Here is a 20,329-nt window from a genome sequence, read left to right on the forward strand (position 1 = left end):
TGAAGGCAAAGATAAATAGATGGGACTACATCAAGTTAAAGAGCTTCTGTACAGCAAAAGAGACATTACTAAAAACAAACAGACAGCCCACTAATTAGGAAAACATTTTCTCACACAAAAGTAGCGATAAAAGACTGATCACAAAAATATACGGAGAACTGACGAAACTCAACAAAAATAAAGTAAACAACCCCATCAAAAAATGGGCAGTGGAGCTAAAAAGACACTTCTCCAAAGAGGAAATGCAGATGGCCAACAGGCATATGAAAAAATGTTCAACATCACTTGTAATAAGGGAGATGCAAATTAAAACCAGAATGAGATACCCCCTCACCCCAGTGAAAATGGCACATCTTCAAACAACTAGCAACAACAAATGTTGGCGAGGATGTGGAGAAAAAGGAACTTTCCTGCACTGCTGGTGGGAATGCAAACTAGTACAACCACTATGGAAAACTGTTTGTAGGTTCCTCAAACTGCTAAACATGGAGCTTCCCTATGACCCAGCTTCTGCCCTGTTTTTAAGTTGTACCTGTGTGTGGGCCTCCACGACCTGCTGGAGGAGGCCTGGAGTAGCTGAAGCTGAAGCCACTAGGCCGCTGAACTCTGCAGAGGCCAGGAAGTGCTGTTCCCTCCAGAAGCTCCTGCGCCTGCCGACAATTTTTTTTTTAAAAGAATGATTTATACATAAAAAAAACTGGAGTATAGGCTAGAGGTGTGGTAGTATATGTGAGAGGATTCACCAGAGACAGAGTGGAGAGCAGAACAGGCAGATTCACTAAAATACACTGCTGAGAGGAGCAGCGAGTGAGACAGGAGAAGTCTGCTGGGCCTTCTGTGGGTTAGTTTCCTAGCCCAAACTCAGGCCACAGCAGAGATAGCATAATCGTGCTGAGATTTAACCCCTTGGTCCTGGAGAGGCCCCACCTCTGACCCTTTTGACCAGCTTATCCTGCCCTATTTCCTCCTCTTAGTATTTTCTAAAATCTATCTGACTGACTGGATGTTTCTTATCCTTTTTGCTTGTCTCACCTATTAGAGAGTAAACTTCCTCAGGGCAGAAATTTTACTGTTTTATTCTCTGTTATAATCCCAGCACCTGGCATAGTTTCTATTACACAGAAAGTATTCAGTATGTGCTTCATGAGTGAATTCCTTTGTTCATTGTCCTATTAAAAGGGTATTACTGGAAACAGAGAAAAATCTCCCTTTGTCTTCTGTGTCTCAAGGTTCCTAATATCCTGAGATCAGATAAGACCCAACATTTGATTATTTACCCAATGGTATTGAAGTCACACAGAGTGTCAGCCACTTAAATGGCTGGATATCCCCCGCAAGTGGTTAGTTTAGCTCTTTTGGTATTTGGTTTCCTAATGGGTAACACTCCCTTTCTGAACTCTGTGGAGGATCAGTTTTCTTTCTTTTACCTTCTACCCACTCCCCACAGAGGTAATCTGTAAACACCTGAGTTGGATCACATCCCTCTTCTGCCCAAAGCCCTCCTTCTGTGCCTCCCACTTCACTTAGAGCAAAAGCCAAAGTCCTCCCTATATCCACAAAGTCCTGTGGGACCTGTCCTCACCTCCTACCACCCTCCCCCTCTATCACTCTGTGGCTTTAGCCACTCTGGTCTCCTTTCTAGAACCTGTCAGTTTCACTCCAGCCTCAGGACCTTTGCATTGTTTCAGAATGTCATCTCCATAACAAGGGAAGGTTTCTGTTCCCTGCCCCATCTAATAAAGGGTGGAACTGAACAGCCAGGGGAAGCTGGAAAAGGAGACCTGGAGAGAACTGAACAGGAAGGCGTGGAGGGGGCATGTGGGTCAGAGAGAAATATGAAGTCATGCTTATTTCTTGGCTTTGGGCTTGCACCAGAGGCTTAGGCGATGTGGAAGTGATACAGGGCAGCAAAGAGCAAAGGATACTACCCAAATAGTTTATTAGTCATTGTCTGAGTTCTTCACTCATGCACAGACTATCAAAACTAGTGAGGTTCAGAAAACATCAATGAGATTTATTTAACCAGGGAAAAATAGTTACTGAGGACAAACATGGCCATTTACCTGAAGCAGTGTTCAGGGTTTTCAAGTCCGCAACAAAAGCAGCTAAGATGGCGTCTTCCCACCACTGAGGATGCAGAGCTTCTCTCCCAAACAATAGGTCATGCATCCCAGATGGAGTTTTCCAGCCACTGAGGCCTGGAGCAGTCACTGACTCAGCAGGACTATAGGCTGGGTTCCAACTTACAAAGACAACATACCAGCAGATGCTCCTGGAGCTGCTGAGATGTCCCAGCACAGCACCAGACAAGTCACACTCCCTGTAATAGAATGTCCTGATGAACAGCCACACTCACTGCATAGTGAGGCATCTACTCCAGATCTTCACCTTCTCTACCAGGCTGTAACAGCAACAAGAACAGGAACAGTTTCAGTTGCTTGGTTAATTACAAAGCCTTGGAACTTATCCTCTCTGAGTTTGGCTGCTTGAGTTTGGCTGCTTGAGTCTCACCACATTCAGAGGCCCACAATAACCTTCTGGAAGATCAGAGTGGTGGTGGCTGAAATTGCTGACTCTGAAATCACTGATGATCCCAAAACGCTGAACCCCAAATTCTGAAAGCTCCAATGCTGAATCCCAAACACCAAATCCTCCAATGCTGAATTCCAAACCCAGCATATTGCTGCTGCTTCCAGTCCCTTCTATTTCTTGTCAGTTGCTCCACCCCAAAATAAGATACTTTTTAGCATTTTCCCTGAGGCCATCTATTCTCCAAACCAACAGCCCCCTCCAACAGGCACCTCCTGTGATAATCTTTGGCTTCAGCTACTAGTCACAGAAGGACACTTGTGGAGTCAGGACATGTAGAGACACTTGAAAGAAATGTGGGTGAGGGACAGTAGGGGAGGCGTTAGATGTCAGAGTCCTTACTATAGTTTGTCCTTTGTTTGCTTCTTTCATCTCAGACTTGGCTGGCTCCATTTGCCCTTTTCCCAACAGAAGGTTCCTTAGATTTGTGGCAAGGTTTTGAGGCTCAGTAGCCTCGTGTTGGCTGAGACTACTTGTTTGGACATTTACCCACCTGAGGATAGATATCTCTGGGCATTTACTTGGGAGACTTATCTTTTCTTCTCTTCTCCTCTAAGCGCCCTGATATGTTACAATTCTTTCTCACTAAGAGTATGTTTGTTTGTATGTGGTGGATGGCTGAACTCATGTAGAGCATGCAAGTTTGAGGATCTCTGGTGCCCATTAGCAGCACTAGCCAGCCCTTCTGCACGGACTTCTCCCGTGTGCATATCTACATGGCTCCCACCCTTACCTCCTTCAGATCTTTACTTCAAATGTCACCTCAGGTGACTCTGGTGTAAAATCACTGTTCTTTGTCCACCTCACTTTCCTCATCTATCTTCAGCTTGCACATTGGCTTCTTCTATTTGGTTCTCATGGCATGGAGGCTTCAAATGAGATGGTGTTAGGGTTAAGAGCCAGTGTCATTTGTTTCCAGAACTTGCACTAACTGACAAGATCATAGTCTTATTTACCTTGCTTTTTGTCTGTCTTCCCACTAGAAATTCAGCTCCTACAGGATGGGGGTCTCCATTTCTTTCACTGCTGGGTTCTATTGCCAAGGAGAGTGTCAGCAACTGGTAGGCTATCAATACATAGGCATTAAGCAAAGGAAATGTAGAGAAATTGTCCCTTGCCAGCAGCCTATTGATCGGAACATTAATACAAGAGTCATAGCAACCTGACACCTGTACACTGAGAGGCTGAAAGTTTGACCATTTCCAACCTTTGGTGGAAGTCAAAGGTTGGTATGTCTAACCCACTCCTGTAGATCAAAGTCTCAATGACAGGTGGCCTCAGTCCCTCATGGTCATGGGGTCAATGTCCAGCCTTGCAGCCCCAAAAAAAAACATGTAGGGTATACACATGGGTATCTGGAGGTCCTGCCAGAATCTGGCCTTTCCCTGTTATTAGGCAGGGTTTTTCACAAATAGCAGAGGATAGGACTTTCATAAAGACCTGAAACAGGGGCGACTAAGAAGCTCCCAGGTAGGCCATAAATGTGGATGCAGCAGTAGAGGGGAGTCTGGTAGAGGGGAGTCTGGTAAGGGGAGTTGCATATACAGGGAAGCTGGCTCAGTGCCCCTCCTCCACCAACTGCCAAAACATCTGCTGTGTGTTTGCTTGCCACTCAGTTTGTGGGTAACTGCCAAGCCAGTAAGAGGAGGCGTCCCCAATGAGCCCCTGGGGGTGGTCCTGATTTGCATAGAAGTTTCTATTCTCTTTACTTCCCTCTTCCCTTCAGTTAGTGTGATCTGAGTGGAACAGAAGAAAAAAAAAAAAAAGCACAGAAACAAAGAAACAGCTAAGGAGCCAAATCATAAGAGAGATTAGACTCCCTCAAGACTCAAAGGCCCTGGGCAGGCTTTCTGAGCCTCAGTTTCTGCCTCTGTAAAATGTGGGTATAGTTGTCTTTACTTCACATGGTTTGTGCCATTCTTGAACCTGTACCCTTAAGTCTTTCATTCTTGGTCTTACCCCTACCCCTGGCCTGACCCTTGCACAGGGCATCTCTCTTCTCTAGTGTGTGCTTTTGCTCAGATTTAGTCAATTGCAGGTACTAAGGGTGATTGGAGGGCAGGAGGATGGGAGAAATCAAGATCTTTCTTCTCATTTGTTTCTGCCAACATCTATTTGGTGTGGCCTTCCTACATTTTAATTTCCAGATACAGGTACCCTATGCTTTTCGAAAGTTTGAGTCACACCACTTTTGCTTTTACAAAAGACATACATTAGTACCTATTTTTGCTCACTGAAGAGCATTTTCACTTTTATGGCCAAAGGCAAAAATGAGTATTCAGCATTTTTTTTTTCCAGCGAATATTCTAGAGGCAGTGCATACTGGAGGAGGGAGCACCTTTAATACAGGCTGTGTGCTTACCGTATAGTTCCTGCATTTACTATGTGGCACATTACTTTAGTTAGTTTTTTGTTTTTTTTTTTTTAGATTAATTTATTTATGCATACAGAACTGGCGTTCAGGCCAGAGGTGCAAGGGCAGTGAGGGGATCCACCAGGGACAGAGTGGGGAGCAGAACGGGCAGATCGACGAAGTGCACTGCTGAGGGGAGCAGCGGGCAAGACGGGAGAGGTCTGCTGTGCCATGTGGGTCACTCGCAGGGGCAGGGGACTGAACTTGTACTGGCAGCGGCCAGCTTCCCAGTGCTGCTCTTGAACCCCCTCCTCCAACAGGGCATGCCACTTTAGTTTTTTTGTGTGTCACTTGATTTGCTAGGTTATTTTTTGGGGTTTGGGAAAGCTCAAATTTTTTTCCATATAAGTTAATGATTGAACTGATTGAAAAAGATACCTGCACCCCCATGTTTATTGCTGCTTTATTTACAATTGGAAAAACATGGAAGCAGCCCAAATGCCCAAAAGTAGATGACTGGATAAAAAAGATGTGGTACATATACACAATGGAATATTACTCAGCAACCAAAAAGAGAAACACATGTCTTTTGCAGCAACCTGGATGGAGCTGGAAAAGATCATGCTTAGTGAGATAAGCCAGAAAGAGAAAGAAAAATACCAGATGGTTTTGCTCATAGCAGGAGTATAATGGACCAGGCGAGAAAATAACAAGAATAATGAACAACCATATACCAGAGACATTTTGCGGGGGTAGAGTGGTAAATGGGATCAAAAATGGAGGGGTGGGGAGGGAAGTGCACAGGATTATGGTGATGGCACACGGGTGACTTGGCGATGGGAAACCTGCAGGAGATTACTAATGAGATGGAAAAAAAATGTACAAAATGATGTAAAAACAAACTGTTGTTAAAAAAAACAAAAATTAATCCAAAATTAATTATCATTAAAAATTTAAACCAAATAAATAAATAAATGGTTGCTTCTTTCCTTTGTGCCATTTCAACTTTCATAGAAATGTTACAGGGTAGCCCAGAGTGGACTGAGTTGCTTGTCTGTGGGGCCTCACCTGCACGCTCACAATTCAGTTATACAGCAGGCACACACAAAAAGGTCAATAATGGGTTTATTTACAAAATGGGAAAGGAATAGGAAACAACCCAGGGAAAGAGAGCGAGATACAAAGTATCTGGAATACCTTATGGTTAGGCTGACTGAACATATCATCTAGAGAGCTGTTTCCCGAAATCACACCCTATTTATACCCCAAATGTCCCAGAATTCCTGCTAGCTCCACCCTTGGGTCCTCGCAGTTCTCTCCCTGGTACTGCTGGGAGTTGTAGTTTCCAATCACTGGAGTAGGGGGGAAGGGTCCAGAAAGCTGGAGTAGGGGTGGAGTCCATAAGACTGCAGAGTTCCTTTAGGACATCCTTCCCCTTAACAGGAACAATTTACTTTGGATGACATGGGGTAGGGGACGGCAATGAAACCTGTAGTATGAGAAACCTGAACCCCTTGGCCCCAGTTTGTTTTCTCATCTGTGTAACCAGTCCCTGTATTAAATTGCCTCTGTTTATAGAGGTATTCCTATTTCCTAAACCTTGACTGTAAGGCAGTTGTGAGATTTTTTTTTTTTTTTTAGTTTTAATTTGAAGATGTATTTTAGCTATAATAAATTCTCCCTAGTTAATGTAGTTAAGTAAGTTACCACAAATATATAGTCACATAACCACTATCACAATCACAAATACAGAATGGTTCTATAACCAAGCAATTCCCCAGTGCTCAATTCACAGTTAACCTTTCCCTCCATGCCAGGCCCAGTCAACCACTGATCTGTTCACTGTCCCTATAGTTTGATTTTTTTCTAGAACACTATAGAAACAGAATCACACAGTATATAGCCATTTGTGCCTGGCTTCATTCCTTTATTATAATGTGTTTTAGATTTAACATGTTGCTATATATCACTAATTCCTTTCTTTGGATTCCTAAGAAATCTTCTGGGTGAGGATGGATTGTGGTTTGTCCATTTCTTCCCTAGTTGAGGGGCTGCTATGAGCTTTTGATGAGCTGATATTTGCAAAGCACTTAGGCCTGGTAACTGGAATATATATATATATATATATCAACTGTGATGCTGCTGCAGAAGAGGAGTGTGCAGAGAAGTGGATCTCTGACCTTCTCCTCTCCCTTAACTGCTTGTCTCCTTCATCTAAGAGAGACCCCATCCTTCCCAGGCTGGAAGGGCCCAGGCTGCATCTGGTGCAGACGTGGCAGGGATTGGCCTCCACGGGGAGCCTCCCCAACCCATCTGAAGCTGAAAATGGGCTGGGCCCATGGAGGAGATGAGTGGCTGCAGTTCCACTGCTTGCCAAGATCAGCATCTGGAAATCTTCTCTGAAGCCTGGGGCCCCTTCCGCCAGTGCCGGAGTGGTGATGGGAAAGTTGAGGCCTGTCTCGGACACTTCTCTTTATACAATTCCTCCTGCCAAAAGCAAAGAGCTGGCGGGGGAGAGGGGAGGGGTGTGAAACAACAGTGGAAGCCCAGAGAGGATAGCCTGGAGCTCACTGACTGGGGGAATAGATAATATTTGGGGCAGTGGAGGTAGGATCAGAGGCCAGAGGGTTCCTTGTCTTCTGGATTAGTGCACCACTGGCTGTTGTGATCCTGCCTGGTAAGCACTGTCCTCTGTCCCAAGATCTGGGTCAGAGAAGGGGGAGGTGACTACATTGGGACAGGATAAGGACTCAGGATGGAAAAGATGACAGAGAACTGTAGTTGAAATTCTTCAGTGCCTCAGTTTCCTCACTTTAAAATGCTGTGAGTAGGAAAAGGCAAAACTATGGAGACAGTGAAAAACTCAATGGTTGCTACATATTCGGGGGAGGAAGGGATGTATAGGTAGATACATGTCATGCATCTGTCCAAAAGCATAAGATGCACAATGTCAACATAAACTATAGACTAATGATAATGATATATTAAGCTAGGTTCATAAGTTGTGTCAAATGAGACATCTGGGTGGGAAGGATATGGATAATGGAGGAGCCTGTACATGTGTGTTGTTCAGAGATAAATGGGAAATCTCTGTGCCTTCCTCTCAATTTTGATTTAAGCCTAAAGCTTTTCTAAAAAATATGGTCTATTTTTAAAAAATGAGATGATAATAACAATAATACCTACTTCCTAGGCTTGTAAGGATTCATAGAGCCACACCCAGCACAGTCTGTCTGTGTCCTGTGAGCGTTAGCCATTATTGTTGATGGCCCTATAATTAGTGGAGATTGGTCCAAGCCTCTTCCTTTTCCTCTTTTTCCCCTGCCTGGGAGCTCCTCAAGAAAAGGACCCTGTTTCCTTCCTCTTCCACTCTTTAAATGCGCCCCCTGGCCCCCCCCGCAGGACAACGTCCAGTTTTCCTCTTCTATTCCCCCAAGAGTGTCAGGAAGTCTAAGTAAACCTCCAGAGTTTTTCAGTCTCCAGCCTGTTCCCTCAGCTGATCCAGCAGAGATTCTGGTGAAGTAGAGGATGAGAGTGGGGGAGGTGGAATTGCCTCTTGACATAGATGTGAGTGTCCTTGGGGACATCACCTTTGTCTAGGAGACAGCCCCACTAGCTGACAGCGCATATGTCTGTAGCCTCTAAGTCATCCCCCTTCCCCCAACTCCCTGGAGAATGACAAACTGCTGAGCTAGCTTAAGCAAGTTGGGGTGGCACTTCCTCCCAGCCTTCCCGTCACCCGCAGAGAGCAGAGGTTTTCCGCTGCGACAGTTTTGACAGTAGAGGACCCAGTTTTCTTTGTACCTTTTCCCCTGTGGGTAGAACACCTGGTTTCTAGAGGTTGTCTGGGCAACCGTTTTACTTGGCAGGGAGGTTTCTTGGAGATGTGAGTAGAACCCAAGATCTGGCCCAGAATTCAGTAAACTCTGAAATCTGGCTCAGGGAAAGGAATGAAGTCAAGCCCTGACTTATCTTTCATCAAAGTTCTACCCTGTAGTAAACTGTCTGGTTTCTTCTCAGTCTCTTCCACTGAATTGTACCTTTGGATGGCAGAAACCAGTTGGTATTAGAGGTAAGGCAGAATATTGTATGTCACATTATATGAAATTTTATACTGCAAACATATTTATTTTATTATACTTTTATTAATTAATAACCTAAGTACTTAATGGTATATATTTGTTAATAACAAAATGTTGAATAACACTGATGTGAAAAATGTTACTGGTTATTTATATCATGATAGTATTATTATTACTACTACTATTACAGGCACTGTTTTACAAGTAGAAGCCTAGTGATTTGTTACCTTTCATTTGATTTTTAACGTCTTTTGTAAATTGCAGTCTCCCAGGACCCACCATAAAAAGCCTGGTCCTCTTTCACCTGTTCCCCGCCCCCAAGTTCCTCTCTTTGAGGGTAACCGCTGTGACCAGTGTCTTGTGCCTTCTCCCAGAGAAGGCCTGTGAGTCCACAGGCAAATATGTGTGTATTTATATAGCCTTATAAATATACGCAGAAATGAAAAGCAATGCAAACTGGTGTACGTGGTCCTTTTGTCAACTGAAGACAGTTTCACATCAATACAAGACAAATCCTTTTTTACTTTTTTAAAGATTTATTTATTGATGCATACAGAACTAGGGTACAAGCCAGGTGCAGGGGTGGTGACAGGATTCACCCAAGACAGAGCGGGGAGCAGAGCAGGCAGATGGATGAAGTACACTGCTAGGAGGAGCAGCGGGCAGGTCAGGAAAGGTCTGCCGTGCCATGTAGGTCACCTCGGGGGCAGGGATCGAACTCTCACTGAAGCAGCTGTGGCCAGCTTACAGTGCTGCGTCCTTACTCATTGTGCCTCCAGGGAGGGCCCCTTTTTTACTTTTTAAGGTAGACAAATGGACGCTTCTAAAATTTCCTTTCTTATTGTTTTGTTTTCCAATACTCTTCACTATGACATACCTGTAAAAGCAAGCACTAAACCTCATCTTTCTTTTTCTTGATTACACTGTCAAGAGAATCAAATAGTCTTAATTTAAGTATAATAGACATATAAAGTATAAAATACATAAAATGTACATCATGGTGATTTAATGTATGTATATGTTGTAAAAGGAGTCCCCTATAATGTTAAGAAATACATCACCTCACATATTCATCTCTTTGTGTGAGAACATTGAAGTTTTACTGTTGTGGCAACTTTCAGTTATACCTTACAATGTTACCAACTTTGGTCATATTATTTTACATTTGGGTCTTAGATCTTATTCATTTGATAGCTAAAAGTTTGTCTTTCCCTATACAACCTACCCTAGCTCTCCAACCCCTGGCAACCATTATTTTACTCTGAGTTAGGCTTTAAAAAAATTTTTTTTAATTCTTCACATGTAAGTGATAACATGCACTACTTGTCTTTCTCTGTCTGACTTATTTCACTTAGTGTATTGTTTGCAAATTTCATCCTGGTCACAAATGACAGAATTTACTTCTTTCTCCTAGCTGAATGGTATTCTAGTGTGTGTGTGTATGAATATATAAATGATGGAAGTACAGATATAGAAAAGAAACACACATACCACATTTTTTTTTAAGACTTATTTTATTTATTTATGTATACAAGAGCTGGGGTGTAGGCCAGAGGTATGGGGATGAGAGGATTAACAGAGATAGAGTATATGCACCCCATATTCATGATAGCATTATCCACAATAGCCAAGAATGGAAACAATTGAAGTATCTGGCGGATTGACTAAATACACTGCTGAGGGCAGTAGTAGGGAGACAGGAGAGGTCTGCTGTGCCATGTGAGTCACCTCCCTGGCCAGGGATGGAATTGTGCTGCTGATAGCTTCATAGTTCTTTGCTTAACGTCTTGCACCATCAGGGAGGCCCACATCTTCTTGATTCATTCACTCTCGGCTACTGTGAATAATGCTACCATGAATATGGGGTGCATATACTCTTTTTTATCAATTTACTCTTCAACATTATTTACTAAAGTATAATATACATACAGAAGCATGATTCCAGCTTATCCCTTTTTATTATTGTACTGTCTGGGTGTCATTTTAAAGATTAATTTACTGTTAGGATTGGGACTGTATGAGCATGTTACAAAGGCCTAAAGACACAAAAATTTTTATAGAATAAAAGCAGCCTCCCTCCATGCTCTGTTCCCTTTCAGTTCTTCCCTCAGGAATTTTATCAATTTTTCATTCCTGCAATTTTCTGTATATTCTGGGCACATACTAGAAAATCAACTTCACCCCCCGGGGAGTTTTATCTGTTTGTTCCCTGATATATCACTAACTTTTAGGATAGTGTCCTGCACATGGCATGTGCTTAATATATTTGGTCAATAAAAGTATAAGCAGAATGCCTACACATTTTCACAATTAGTACCTTTCTACCTAAGTCTGTCTTTCCCACCTGAACTTAAGTTCCATCAAAACAAGGATTTCTCCCTTACCTATCTCCCCGTCCCTGTTTTGTTCACTGCTGTGCCTGTTAGGTGCTCCAAAAACATTTGTTGAAGAACTGAAGAGGCTCTCCTATCACAAATTTTAGTGAGTAATATGGACACACACACAGACATAAGCATCATAAACGAAGTTGCACTTCACCTCCGTACACAGGAAAAACTAAAAGAGGAAAGAGAGACCAAAAAACTAGATAAAGACGGGGAGGAGAGCAATCTGGGCTCCTTATTGATCCCAGGGAGGGTGAGACAACAATAGACATATACAGGGTAGGCCTTTGGTCTGTGCAGTAATTCTGCGTTCTTATCAAGGCAAAAACCATCATTTTGTTGGCACAGGGAGCGGCAGAAAGTAGGAATTGATTATTTGTTGGACGGACACACATACTTAATGTCTATTTGCTGCGTTGACACATAGTGGGTTCTTCACGGTTCCTTACTGAGTAAATAAAGAGGATCCTACCTGCTCCTCCAATTCCAGAGATGGGCCAAGAAAATATCTAAAATTGACAAGTTGTTTCAGGTTGAGGCCACCTGGTCAGGAGCAACGTAATAGTGGACCATATTGCTGGGCATCAAGCCCGCTTGTTCTCACGGGTGGGGGCTGGGAGGGGCTGGGCGAGAGGTGGGGGTGCGGACAAAGGGACCCTGCGCACCTCCCTCAGCAGCCCCCGCGCGCCAAGGCCGGCCACATCTGGAATTCATTCCAGCCGCTCCGGAAAGGGGAGGGGAGGAGGGCGGGGCCAGGGGGCCCGAGGCGGCGCCTCTATCCTCCTCCCAGAGAACGAGGTCCCCAACCCCGGGACGCGGCGGAGCCCGGCGGGCAGTCGCAGCCCCAGCCGCGGCCGTCCCGGGGACCTAGACGCCAAAAACCTTTAGGCCAGGGCAAGGATCCAGGCCGGCCTAGCCAGGTGAGCGTACGTGGCGGGGGGAGGCAAAAAGGGCATGAGCTTGTCGCGTGAGGGCGCGGGATCAGTAGTGTGGGGCCCGGCGGGGGGTCGCTGTCGCACCGGGGCGCGCACGCGCCGCCCGTGCTCTTGCTTTCCGGAGGGAGTGGTCACCGTGCACCCTCACTGCTCTAGGCGGTCCCCACTGCCTTGGCCGCCTGCACTCTGCGTCCTCTCCACTCGCAGGAAGTTGGTGCCGAGAAGGCGGATCCGAGCCCCTTCTGTCCCTGGCTGAGCGGCAGAACGGCTTGCTTGGGACTAGGAGTTTGGGGAGTGTGTGTCTAGGCGGGTAGGGCGCCCCTCCTGGCTGAGTCTAACCCAGTGAGGGGTAAAAGCGGTCGCGTGCTGCCGAACCCCGGAGACAAGGGGCGGGACCCCGGGTCGGACTGTCGCCCATTGCCTGCATGTCTGACTCTGCCTCAGTTTCCCCTGGTAGCTTCTCTCCCCTGGAGCGTGGCTATGTTCTGGGCGAAAAGGGAACGTGACTGAGTCCTCCCTGCGCCTTTTTCCTCTTGGGGTCCGGAGATAAGGTCCGTGGTCTGCAGATCCCCTTGTAGTTCACGGCCCAGAGGGTGTCTAGACGTCGCCCCCTCCTCCGGCACGAGTTGACTCACCCGGGGATTTCCACCCCTTCCCCGATTCTTCCCTTGTCAGATGCTCTAAGCGAGGTCATTGAGCCCTTGATCCCCCGCGTGGCTTGTCGCGGATGTGGCATACGTGCATGCCAGGAGTATGCGGCTGCTTCTCAGACTCCTCCTCGCTCAGTCCTCCTGGAATATAGAGGCAAGTTTCCTCGCTAGACTGAGAGAAGTCCTCACCTCCAATTGCAGCTGTGGGGATCTCGCTCGCGTGGCTGTCGTGGGAGAGGCAGGCGGCGGGGCTGCAGCGGGAGTTAGTGTGGATACCGTGCATTCCAGGGCCAGATAAGGAGGCTGAGAGTGCTATCCAAAGGCGGGGGCGGGCACTGTCGCTGTCTGCTCCAGGAAGACAAGCTGGGTTTCCCATAAGAGAGAGGGCTGCCAGCTGACCAGAGGTGTCTTCGGCCTCTTTTGCTGTTGTTTGGGTTGAATTTAAGAGCTTCCACCCTTAGGGGCCCGCTGGAGCTTCCTTTGATCCAAATCCATTCATCCATCCATTCATGCAACACCACATGTTTTTCTGAGCACCTTCTTGTAAGCCAGGCATCATTCCAGCAAATGAAAACACACTTGATTGCTGACCTCCAACGAAGTCACATTTACCAAGGAAACCAGACAGAAAACAAGAAATACAATCATAATTTCCTAATTGGCAAGTGCTGGAAGGATAATAAAGTGAGATACTGTGATAGACAGGTCTACTATAGTCTGGTGGTTAGTAGTCTCCTTTGAGAAAGTGATCTTTAAACTGAAACCTGAAAGATGAGCAGGCAGTCATTCAAGGTTGTGGGGGAAGGACATGCCAGGAATAGCAGGGACAATGATTCTGAGGTAGGATGGGGGTGTCACACAGGAGAGCAGTGTGATTGGAGTGGGGGCAGGGTAAGAGGAAGCTAGGTGCATAGGGCCAGGCCGTTTTCATCAGTGGCCAGCTATGGAAGAATTTGGAGCTGAGAAGCAACAAATAAAAAGCTTTCTTTGGCTTTGTAGAGATGGCAGTATAGAGGAGACCTGACTGCTGGGGTTAGGGAAAGGATTGCCCTAAGCCTCAGAACTTGAGGGGAAGGGCACCTTCCTCTCTCCCAGTCTCTCTCTCAACAGCTTTAAGTCTTCCCTTTCCTTCCAAACCCTGTCACTGGTACCACCCGCTCCATTTCAGGCTGTTCTGAGCCTGGGGTCCTCCTGATCTCTGAGAGGGGGTCAGAATTACCTCCATGAAGGTGAACAGGAGACAGGTTCTGCGCTTAGTCAGGCCCAGGGGCCTGGTACAGGGGGAATGTATCTGTTTGGGGGTGGCTTTTCTGCCAGTTCACTCTCTGGGCCCTGCTTCCTCTTTCTGCAAACAGCCGAGGACCTTAAATTAAGCTCGAGTTAGCAAAGTTCTAGTGGGGAGCCTCAGTTTCCCTCTTCTCCAACTAGGAGAGTCAGCCCTCCTTCTGAGGATGCCTTGATAACCTGTGGGGTTTGCACAAAGTGAGGAGTGAGTCCAGTCTTCTCACCTCACATCCCTTTAAGAAGACAGACATTTTGGTCACTCTCTGGGGTGCAAGGGCTGAAGCCATTTCTTATTTCTCCAGGAAGCTGCCATAAATCTTTTTCTTGGCTGTCTGACTGGAGAGGGATGGTTACCCCCTCATGATGGGGAGGAGGGGACAGAGTCGGCTGTGAGGGACACTCAGGGTTTCTTGTCCACTGGCAAGTGTGTTCCTAGACCTGCGACGGGTGCTTGATTCTCACTTATGAATCTCAGAAAGGGGCTTAGTAGACCAGGACGCCCTGGGGGGCATCTGGTTTGGGTGACCCAGAGGTCAGGCCACGGTTGGTTAACACTTTCCAGGGAGTCACCCACAGCCTTATCGCTGAGTGCTAACGCTGCCTGAAATGACCAGAGCAAAAGCGCGAGCTGAAGAGCGCCCCCAACTGGGCCAATCAAATGCTGCGGACTGAAAGCCCAGACCAATAGGCAAATCACTCAGTGCCCTGCGATTATAAATGAGCCAATTGCGGTGCTTCTGGCCAGACTGCCGCTCTGTCAAGGCCCAGCGAGCAAGGAGCTTCCCCACCGGGCAGAGGGCATCAGAAGCCCGGGGCCCTGTCCTGCTGGGAAACAAGGAGCTTCTGTGTGGTGATCTGGGCGGGGCAGCGGTCCCCGTAGACGCTCACAAGCTCTTCTCTGTTCCCAAACTAGGACGGATGTCCCTTCGCCCAGGGGGAGCAGCTGCTTCTGTCAGGCCGAGAATCAGGGTGCCCCTCTGAAGGGGCGTCCAGGAATTGAGATGGTTGGGCAACCCTTGGAGCCCCCCATTACTCCCAGGGTTACTAGGAACCGGCCTAACCAGCCTTTTCTGGAAATGTGCTCCTGGCATGCATGCGGTTCTTGCCAGGCCTGTTTCCAGGGTCCTGGACAGGCCACTTCCTGAGCCCCCTCCCCCATTTAGCTAACTGCTGGACTCCCTTATGAAAGGCAGATGCACTGCACCAATTGCTTGAGACCCACCCGTACTCTCCCAAGCTGGGGGGAGGCCATAATGTAGGCCTCTCATCCTCTGCCCACGCACCTCTTCCCACCCCCTCCCCCCACGGCTCATTTTTCCTTGAGAAGGGGGGTGACTCAGGCTTTCATGGAAACAAATACCATCTCCCCTCCCTGCATCTTCCCTGGCTGCTGGGCTGCACGCCCCCTCACCACTCACATGACTTAAGCGCAGCTGCCGCTGCCGGGTCCTCCCAGCCAGGACCTCCCAGACTGTCTCCTGTGGCTCCCCCACCCCGTCACCCCCTCCTAACCTTCCCCACACAGGATGTGACTGGAAAGGCTTGTGAGTGAGGACTCCACCCTGTTTGTTCCAGGAGCCTCACATCTGGATTTCATTCTGGCTGGGGAGAGGGGTGCCAATGCCCAGCCCACCCCCATGGGACCCTCTATCCCAGGGTAGGGCTAGACTGTTCTGAGAACAGACTGTTGGGGATGTTGACTGAGTTGGGGATCTTGCCTGGTGGACTCAGCCAACATCCCCTCCCCCCTCAAATTGGATGGCACCCAGTTCAGAGCTCTGTGTGTGTGTCAGGAAGAGGGTAGAAAAAAAAAGTATTATTTGCTATTTATTGAATGCTTATGATAAGCTTGCCTTATGTATCATACAACAGAATTTCCCTGTCACTCCTGTGGAATGGACTTTCTTCTCTCTATTGCACACACGAGGACATTGAAGAGTTGTGTTTTGTAACTTGCCCAAGATTCCAACGTGTCAGAGGTGGAGTGGGGTTGAAGGCTGGATTGCCTCCAAAGTCTGTGTCCTTAAAGATGATGTGACCTCTGGGATGCTTGAACCTCAGGGCCGCCCTAGTGTCTCCCCAAGACCTTATCTTAGGTGCACCCATGGCCTCAAGGTTTAGGCCTAGCCTGAAATCCAGGGCAGTGGGTGGTAATGAGTAGGTGCTATCATCGGCGAGCATCTTGCTGACCCAGGTTGACAGGCTGAATGAGGCCGGAGGCTCCAGTGTGTTCAAGAAAAGAGGCAAGTCCTCCAGGCTTTGCTCAGGACTCGCTCTTGGGGGTAGGCAAAGCTTCCAGAGGCCCACTTTTGTGTCCCAATTGCCTTGCAGGGTAGTTTCTATTCCTTTGAAAAACAGCGTAACCTAGGGGTAGGAGCCTGAGGAGCTAGTGTCTTTGTCTCTGTCGTTTATAGTTCTTGATTTAGGAAAAGCGAATTGATTTCTCTGGGATTCCCACTTGTAAAACAGGAGTGATGATAAGTTTGACTTAATGAGTGATAGAGCTGGGGCTCTAACCAGTCATAGTCATCCAAAGCCAAAGCTCAGGCAGCAGGCACACCACTGACCTGTGTTTTCTCTCTGCAGCTCTGACAGCCTCATGGCCCCAGCCAGCCACTGAGCCCCATCATGGGCAGCTTGTACTCGGAATATCTAAGCCCCAGCAAGGTTCAGGAACACTATAATTACACCAAGGAGACACCGGACACTCAGGAGACACTCTCCCGCAAGGTCGCCTCGGTTGTCATCATCATCCTTTGTTGTGCCATTGTGGTAGAAAACCTGCTGGTGCTGATTGCAGTCTCACGTAACAGCAAGTTCCACTCAGCCATGTACCTGTTCCTGGGTAACCTGGCAGCCTCAGACCTGCTGGCCGGGGTGGCCTTCATAGCCAACACCTTACTCTCAGGCCGTGTCACGTTGGGGCTGACACCTGTACAGTGGTTTGCCCGTGAGGGCTCCGCCTTCATCACCCTCTCTGCCTCTGTCTTCAGCCTCCTGGCCATTGCCATCGAACGGCACGTAGCCATTGCCAAGGTCAAGATCTATGGCAGCGACAAGAGCTGCCGCATGCTGCTGCTCATTGCGGCCTCCTGGCTCATCTCCCTAGTTCTCGGTGGTCTACCCATCCTTGGCTGGAACTGCCTGGGCCACCTTGAGGCCTGCTCGACTGTTCTGCCACTCTATGCCAAGCACTACGTACTGTGCGTGGTCACCATCTTCTCCGTCATCTTATTGGCCATTGTAGCTCTGTATGTCCGCATCTACTGTGTGGTCCGCTCCAGCCATGCTGATGTGGCTGGCCCACAGACACTGGCCCTGCTCAAGACAGTCACCATTGTGCTGGGCGTCTTCATCGTCTGCTGGCTGCCCGCCTTTAGCATCCTCCTCCTGGACTATGCCTGTCCCGTCCGGTCCTGCCCTGTCCTCTACAAGGCCCACTACTTCTTTGCCTTTGCCACCCTCAATTCGCTACTCAACCCTGTTATCTATACATGTCGCAGCCGGGACCTGCGGCGGGAGGTATTGCGTCCATTGAAGTGCTGGACTCGGGTGGCAGGGGTACAAGGACGGCGGGATGGGACCCCAGGCCACCGCCTCCTGCCCCTCCGCAGTTCCAGCTCACTGGAAAGGGGTACACCCATGCCCACATTGCCCACATTTCTGGAGAGCAACACGATGGTCTGATCAGCAAATGTGCTTATAACCAGGCCACAGTAGAGTGGTCTGTGCTCCAGCCTTGAACAGAGACACGGGGGTGCCAGGCAAGAAGCCTGCACTCAGAACTGGGTGATAATGGAAATAGGTTGTGCCCGGGACAGCTGCAGAGGCACCCCAGCTGCATAGCAGAGCTTCAGCAGAGTCCTGGAATGACCCTTGTACCCCTTCAACACTGAATCATGGGGAGAGCAAGGTGACAGTGGAACAGCACTCAAGGGGAACTCAAGGGCAGAACAACTTATGAGCTGGCACAAAGGGTTTTAGCCTTTCAACAACTGTGTGACCCTGTACCCACACCAGACTCCCCTCTCTAAGTTGACACCCTTAACCCTTAGCCACCTTCTATCAACCTCACCCCACTTCTCTGGAGCCACATTCCAAGGAACTGGAGGTCTCCTTCCTGGGCCCAATTCCATAGCTTCCCCAAGTTTCATCAGATGCCATTTAGGTTAGGTTTCTTCTTCCTTTTCCTCTCATTCTATAACATGCCAGGACATCACAGGGTGGTAGTGTGGGGTGGGGGTGATGCTAATCCCCGCTGTCAGACCTCATGGGCCAATTGCACTATTTGGGGCACAGAGGAATCACCAAGGGCTGGAAAAACTGGTCTGAGATTGGGGAGGTGGTGGTGAGGAGAAGGGCTTGGACCTCTCTGGGGAGCAGGGTGGAACCCAAGAAAATTCTAGCGGAGCTGTTCACACAGAACCTCCACCCCCCAAATTCCTCCCCCTTCAGGCCCAGTGAACATAGTGCCAGATCTCCTAAGGCAGGGCAGTCTTTAGCCTTCCTTTCAAGTTGTATTGAAACCAGGGTGCGGGAGTGAGGGTGCCAGGGACAGCTGTGGAGCGCGCTCTCCTGACCTGCCGGAAGGAGAGACGGAAGGGATATTGCGGTACGAAAGTATATTTATGTGTGTCTGTTAATGTCTGTGTATGAGAGAGAGGTGTGTGTGTGAGATGTCTGCGATCCCTTCTCCCCATGTTTCCCCCTCAGTGGACGGGTGATGTTCTTTCTCCTCATGTCTGTGTTGAAACTGCCAAAGAGGGGTCTAGACCTGCATAAACCCCTTTTAATGCTGGCCTGTGTCCCCACTGTTGAGCTGGATACAGCCCACCTTGGGGAAGGAAATCTCACACCTCAAAATGATTTTCTTGTGATACAAAGGCCGGGGGTATGGAATCTTTGAGGAGAAAGGTGACACTTAATGGGTATCTCCTTTATAGAGGTCCCCAGATGTCATCCATGACTAGGACCCAGGTCCAGGTAAATAAACGGTTCAATTTCTCTTTTTGATGGCTGTTGTCTTTTCAGGCTTAGGGTGGTAATTCCACCATGAACCCCCTGTGGCTCAGTGATAGATGGACAGAAGATGGTGCCTGCTGTCTAAGTAGTTCATTCTTTGCCAACCTCCTGATTCCCACCTGGCAGGGGTGCTGTGGCTTCTAAATGCTGACATTTCCCCAAGGGCAGCTGTCTGGCCCCTCCCAGTGCTTAACTAGGCCCTGGGACCTTGCTTCCTGTCAGAGAGCCTGTGCAAGCGGCCCTTTCTCCATTCCAGTACATAACCCACCCAGGCACTGGATAACTAATGTTGGGGGCACAAACCCATCCCAGATAATCCTCCAAAGAAATGGCTGGCCCCCATTAGGCATGTTCCAGGCATGAATTCTTAGGAGATGGGCTCAGAAAAGTTTCAATAAGCTGTTCAGGGTCACATTGCCATTTGGGGCAATGTTTGCCTGGCGTTGAACCCAAGTGAGCTAACTCAAGATCCACTTAACTACAACACAGTGGGAGAAAGGCTCCTCAATCCTCTACTGTGGAAGGAGGGAGGAGAGTGGGCAGCCAGCTCCAGTCAGCCCTACCCAAGCCAGTAGAAGCCCACAAGGGCTGAAGCTGTCCCTTGCAGTTCTTGGGTAATGTACCCTTCTTCGTCCAGAGGCACAGAGGTGGGTCCTTTGAAGATTGATCTGGAGCTTTGATGAGGACTCTTGGCTCCCAAGCTGAAGCCCCACCCAGCAACTCCAGGACAAACACTCCAACAGGTGTGAGGCAAACAGTAGCCATAGGCTAGGAAGCCTGCACTTCCCACTAGAATTCCCCTCCAACAGTACAGAGACAACCTCTGGAAACCCCAGCCAAAGCTGGGATAATGGGAGAAGGAGGTACAGGCCAGACCAGGTTGGAGTCAGTGCTTCATTCCTTCCTTCCTTTAGGCTTCTGCTTCAGTGCCACTTCCTCAGATAAGCCAGGCCTGACCACTTCTCTTTCTACCTTGTCCTTCACCCAATAATCAGCTGGCAATATAGCATGTATTAATTTATCTTTCTCT

The 20,329-nt window shown here is 48.0% G+C and overlaps 1 protein-coding gene across 2 annotated transcripts; it reads left to right on the top strand.

Moving 5' to 3' along the window:
* Positions 1-12,229: 12,229 nt before the first annotated feature.
* Positions 12,230-19,266, top strand: S1PR2 (sphingosine-1-phosphate receptor 2). 2 transcript variants are annotated; one of them, XR_001145771.1, is made up of 2 exons: positions 12,230-12,328; positions 13,019-13,136. XR_001145771.1 is itself a non-coding variant. In XM_012729362.1 (2 exons), the coding sequence occupies exon 2, from the start codon at positions 16,906-16,908 to the stop codon at positions 17,962-17,964; it is 1,059 nt and encodes a 352-aa protein (XP_012584816.1). In that variant the 5' UTR covers positions 12,230-12,328; positions 16,864-16,905; the 3' UTR covers positions 17,965-19,266. The 2 variants fall into 2 exon arrangements, 1 of the variants encoding a protein (XP_012584816.1); XM_012729362.1 differs by lacking the exon at positions 13,019-13,136 and adding an exon at positions 16,864-19,266.
* Positions 19,267-20,329: the final 1,063 nt, after the last annotated feature.

This window comes from Condylura cristata, unplaced genomic scaffold, assembly GCF_000260355.1.
Source record: "Condylura cristata isolate star-nosed mole 26May11 unplaced genomic scaffold, ConCri1.0 scaffold00025, whole genome shotgun sequence".
NCBI classification, from domain to species: Eukaryota; Metazoa; Chordata; class Mammalia; order Eulipotyphla; family Talpidae; genus Condylura; species Condylura cristata.

Coding starts and splice junctions, on each gene's coding strand:
- S1PR2 (XM_012729362.1), top strand. CDS start 16,906: ATGGGCAGCTTGTACTCGGAATATCTAAGCCCCAGCAAGGTTCAGGAA.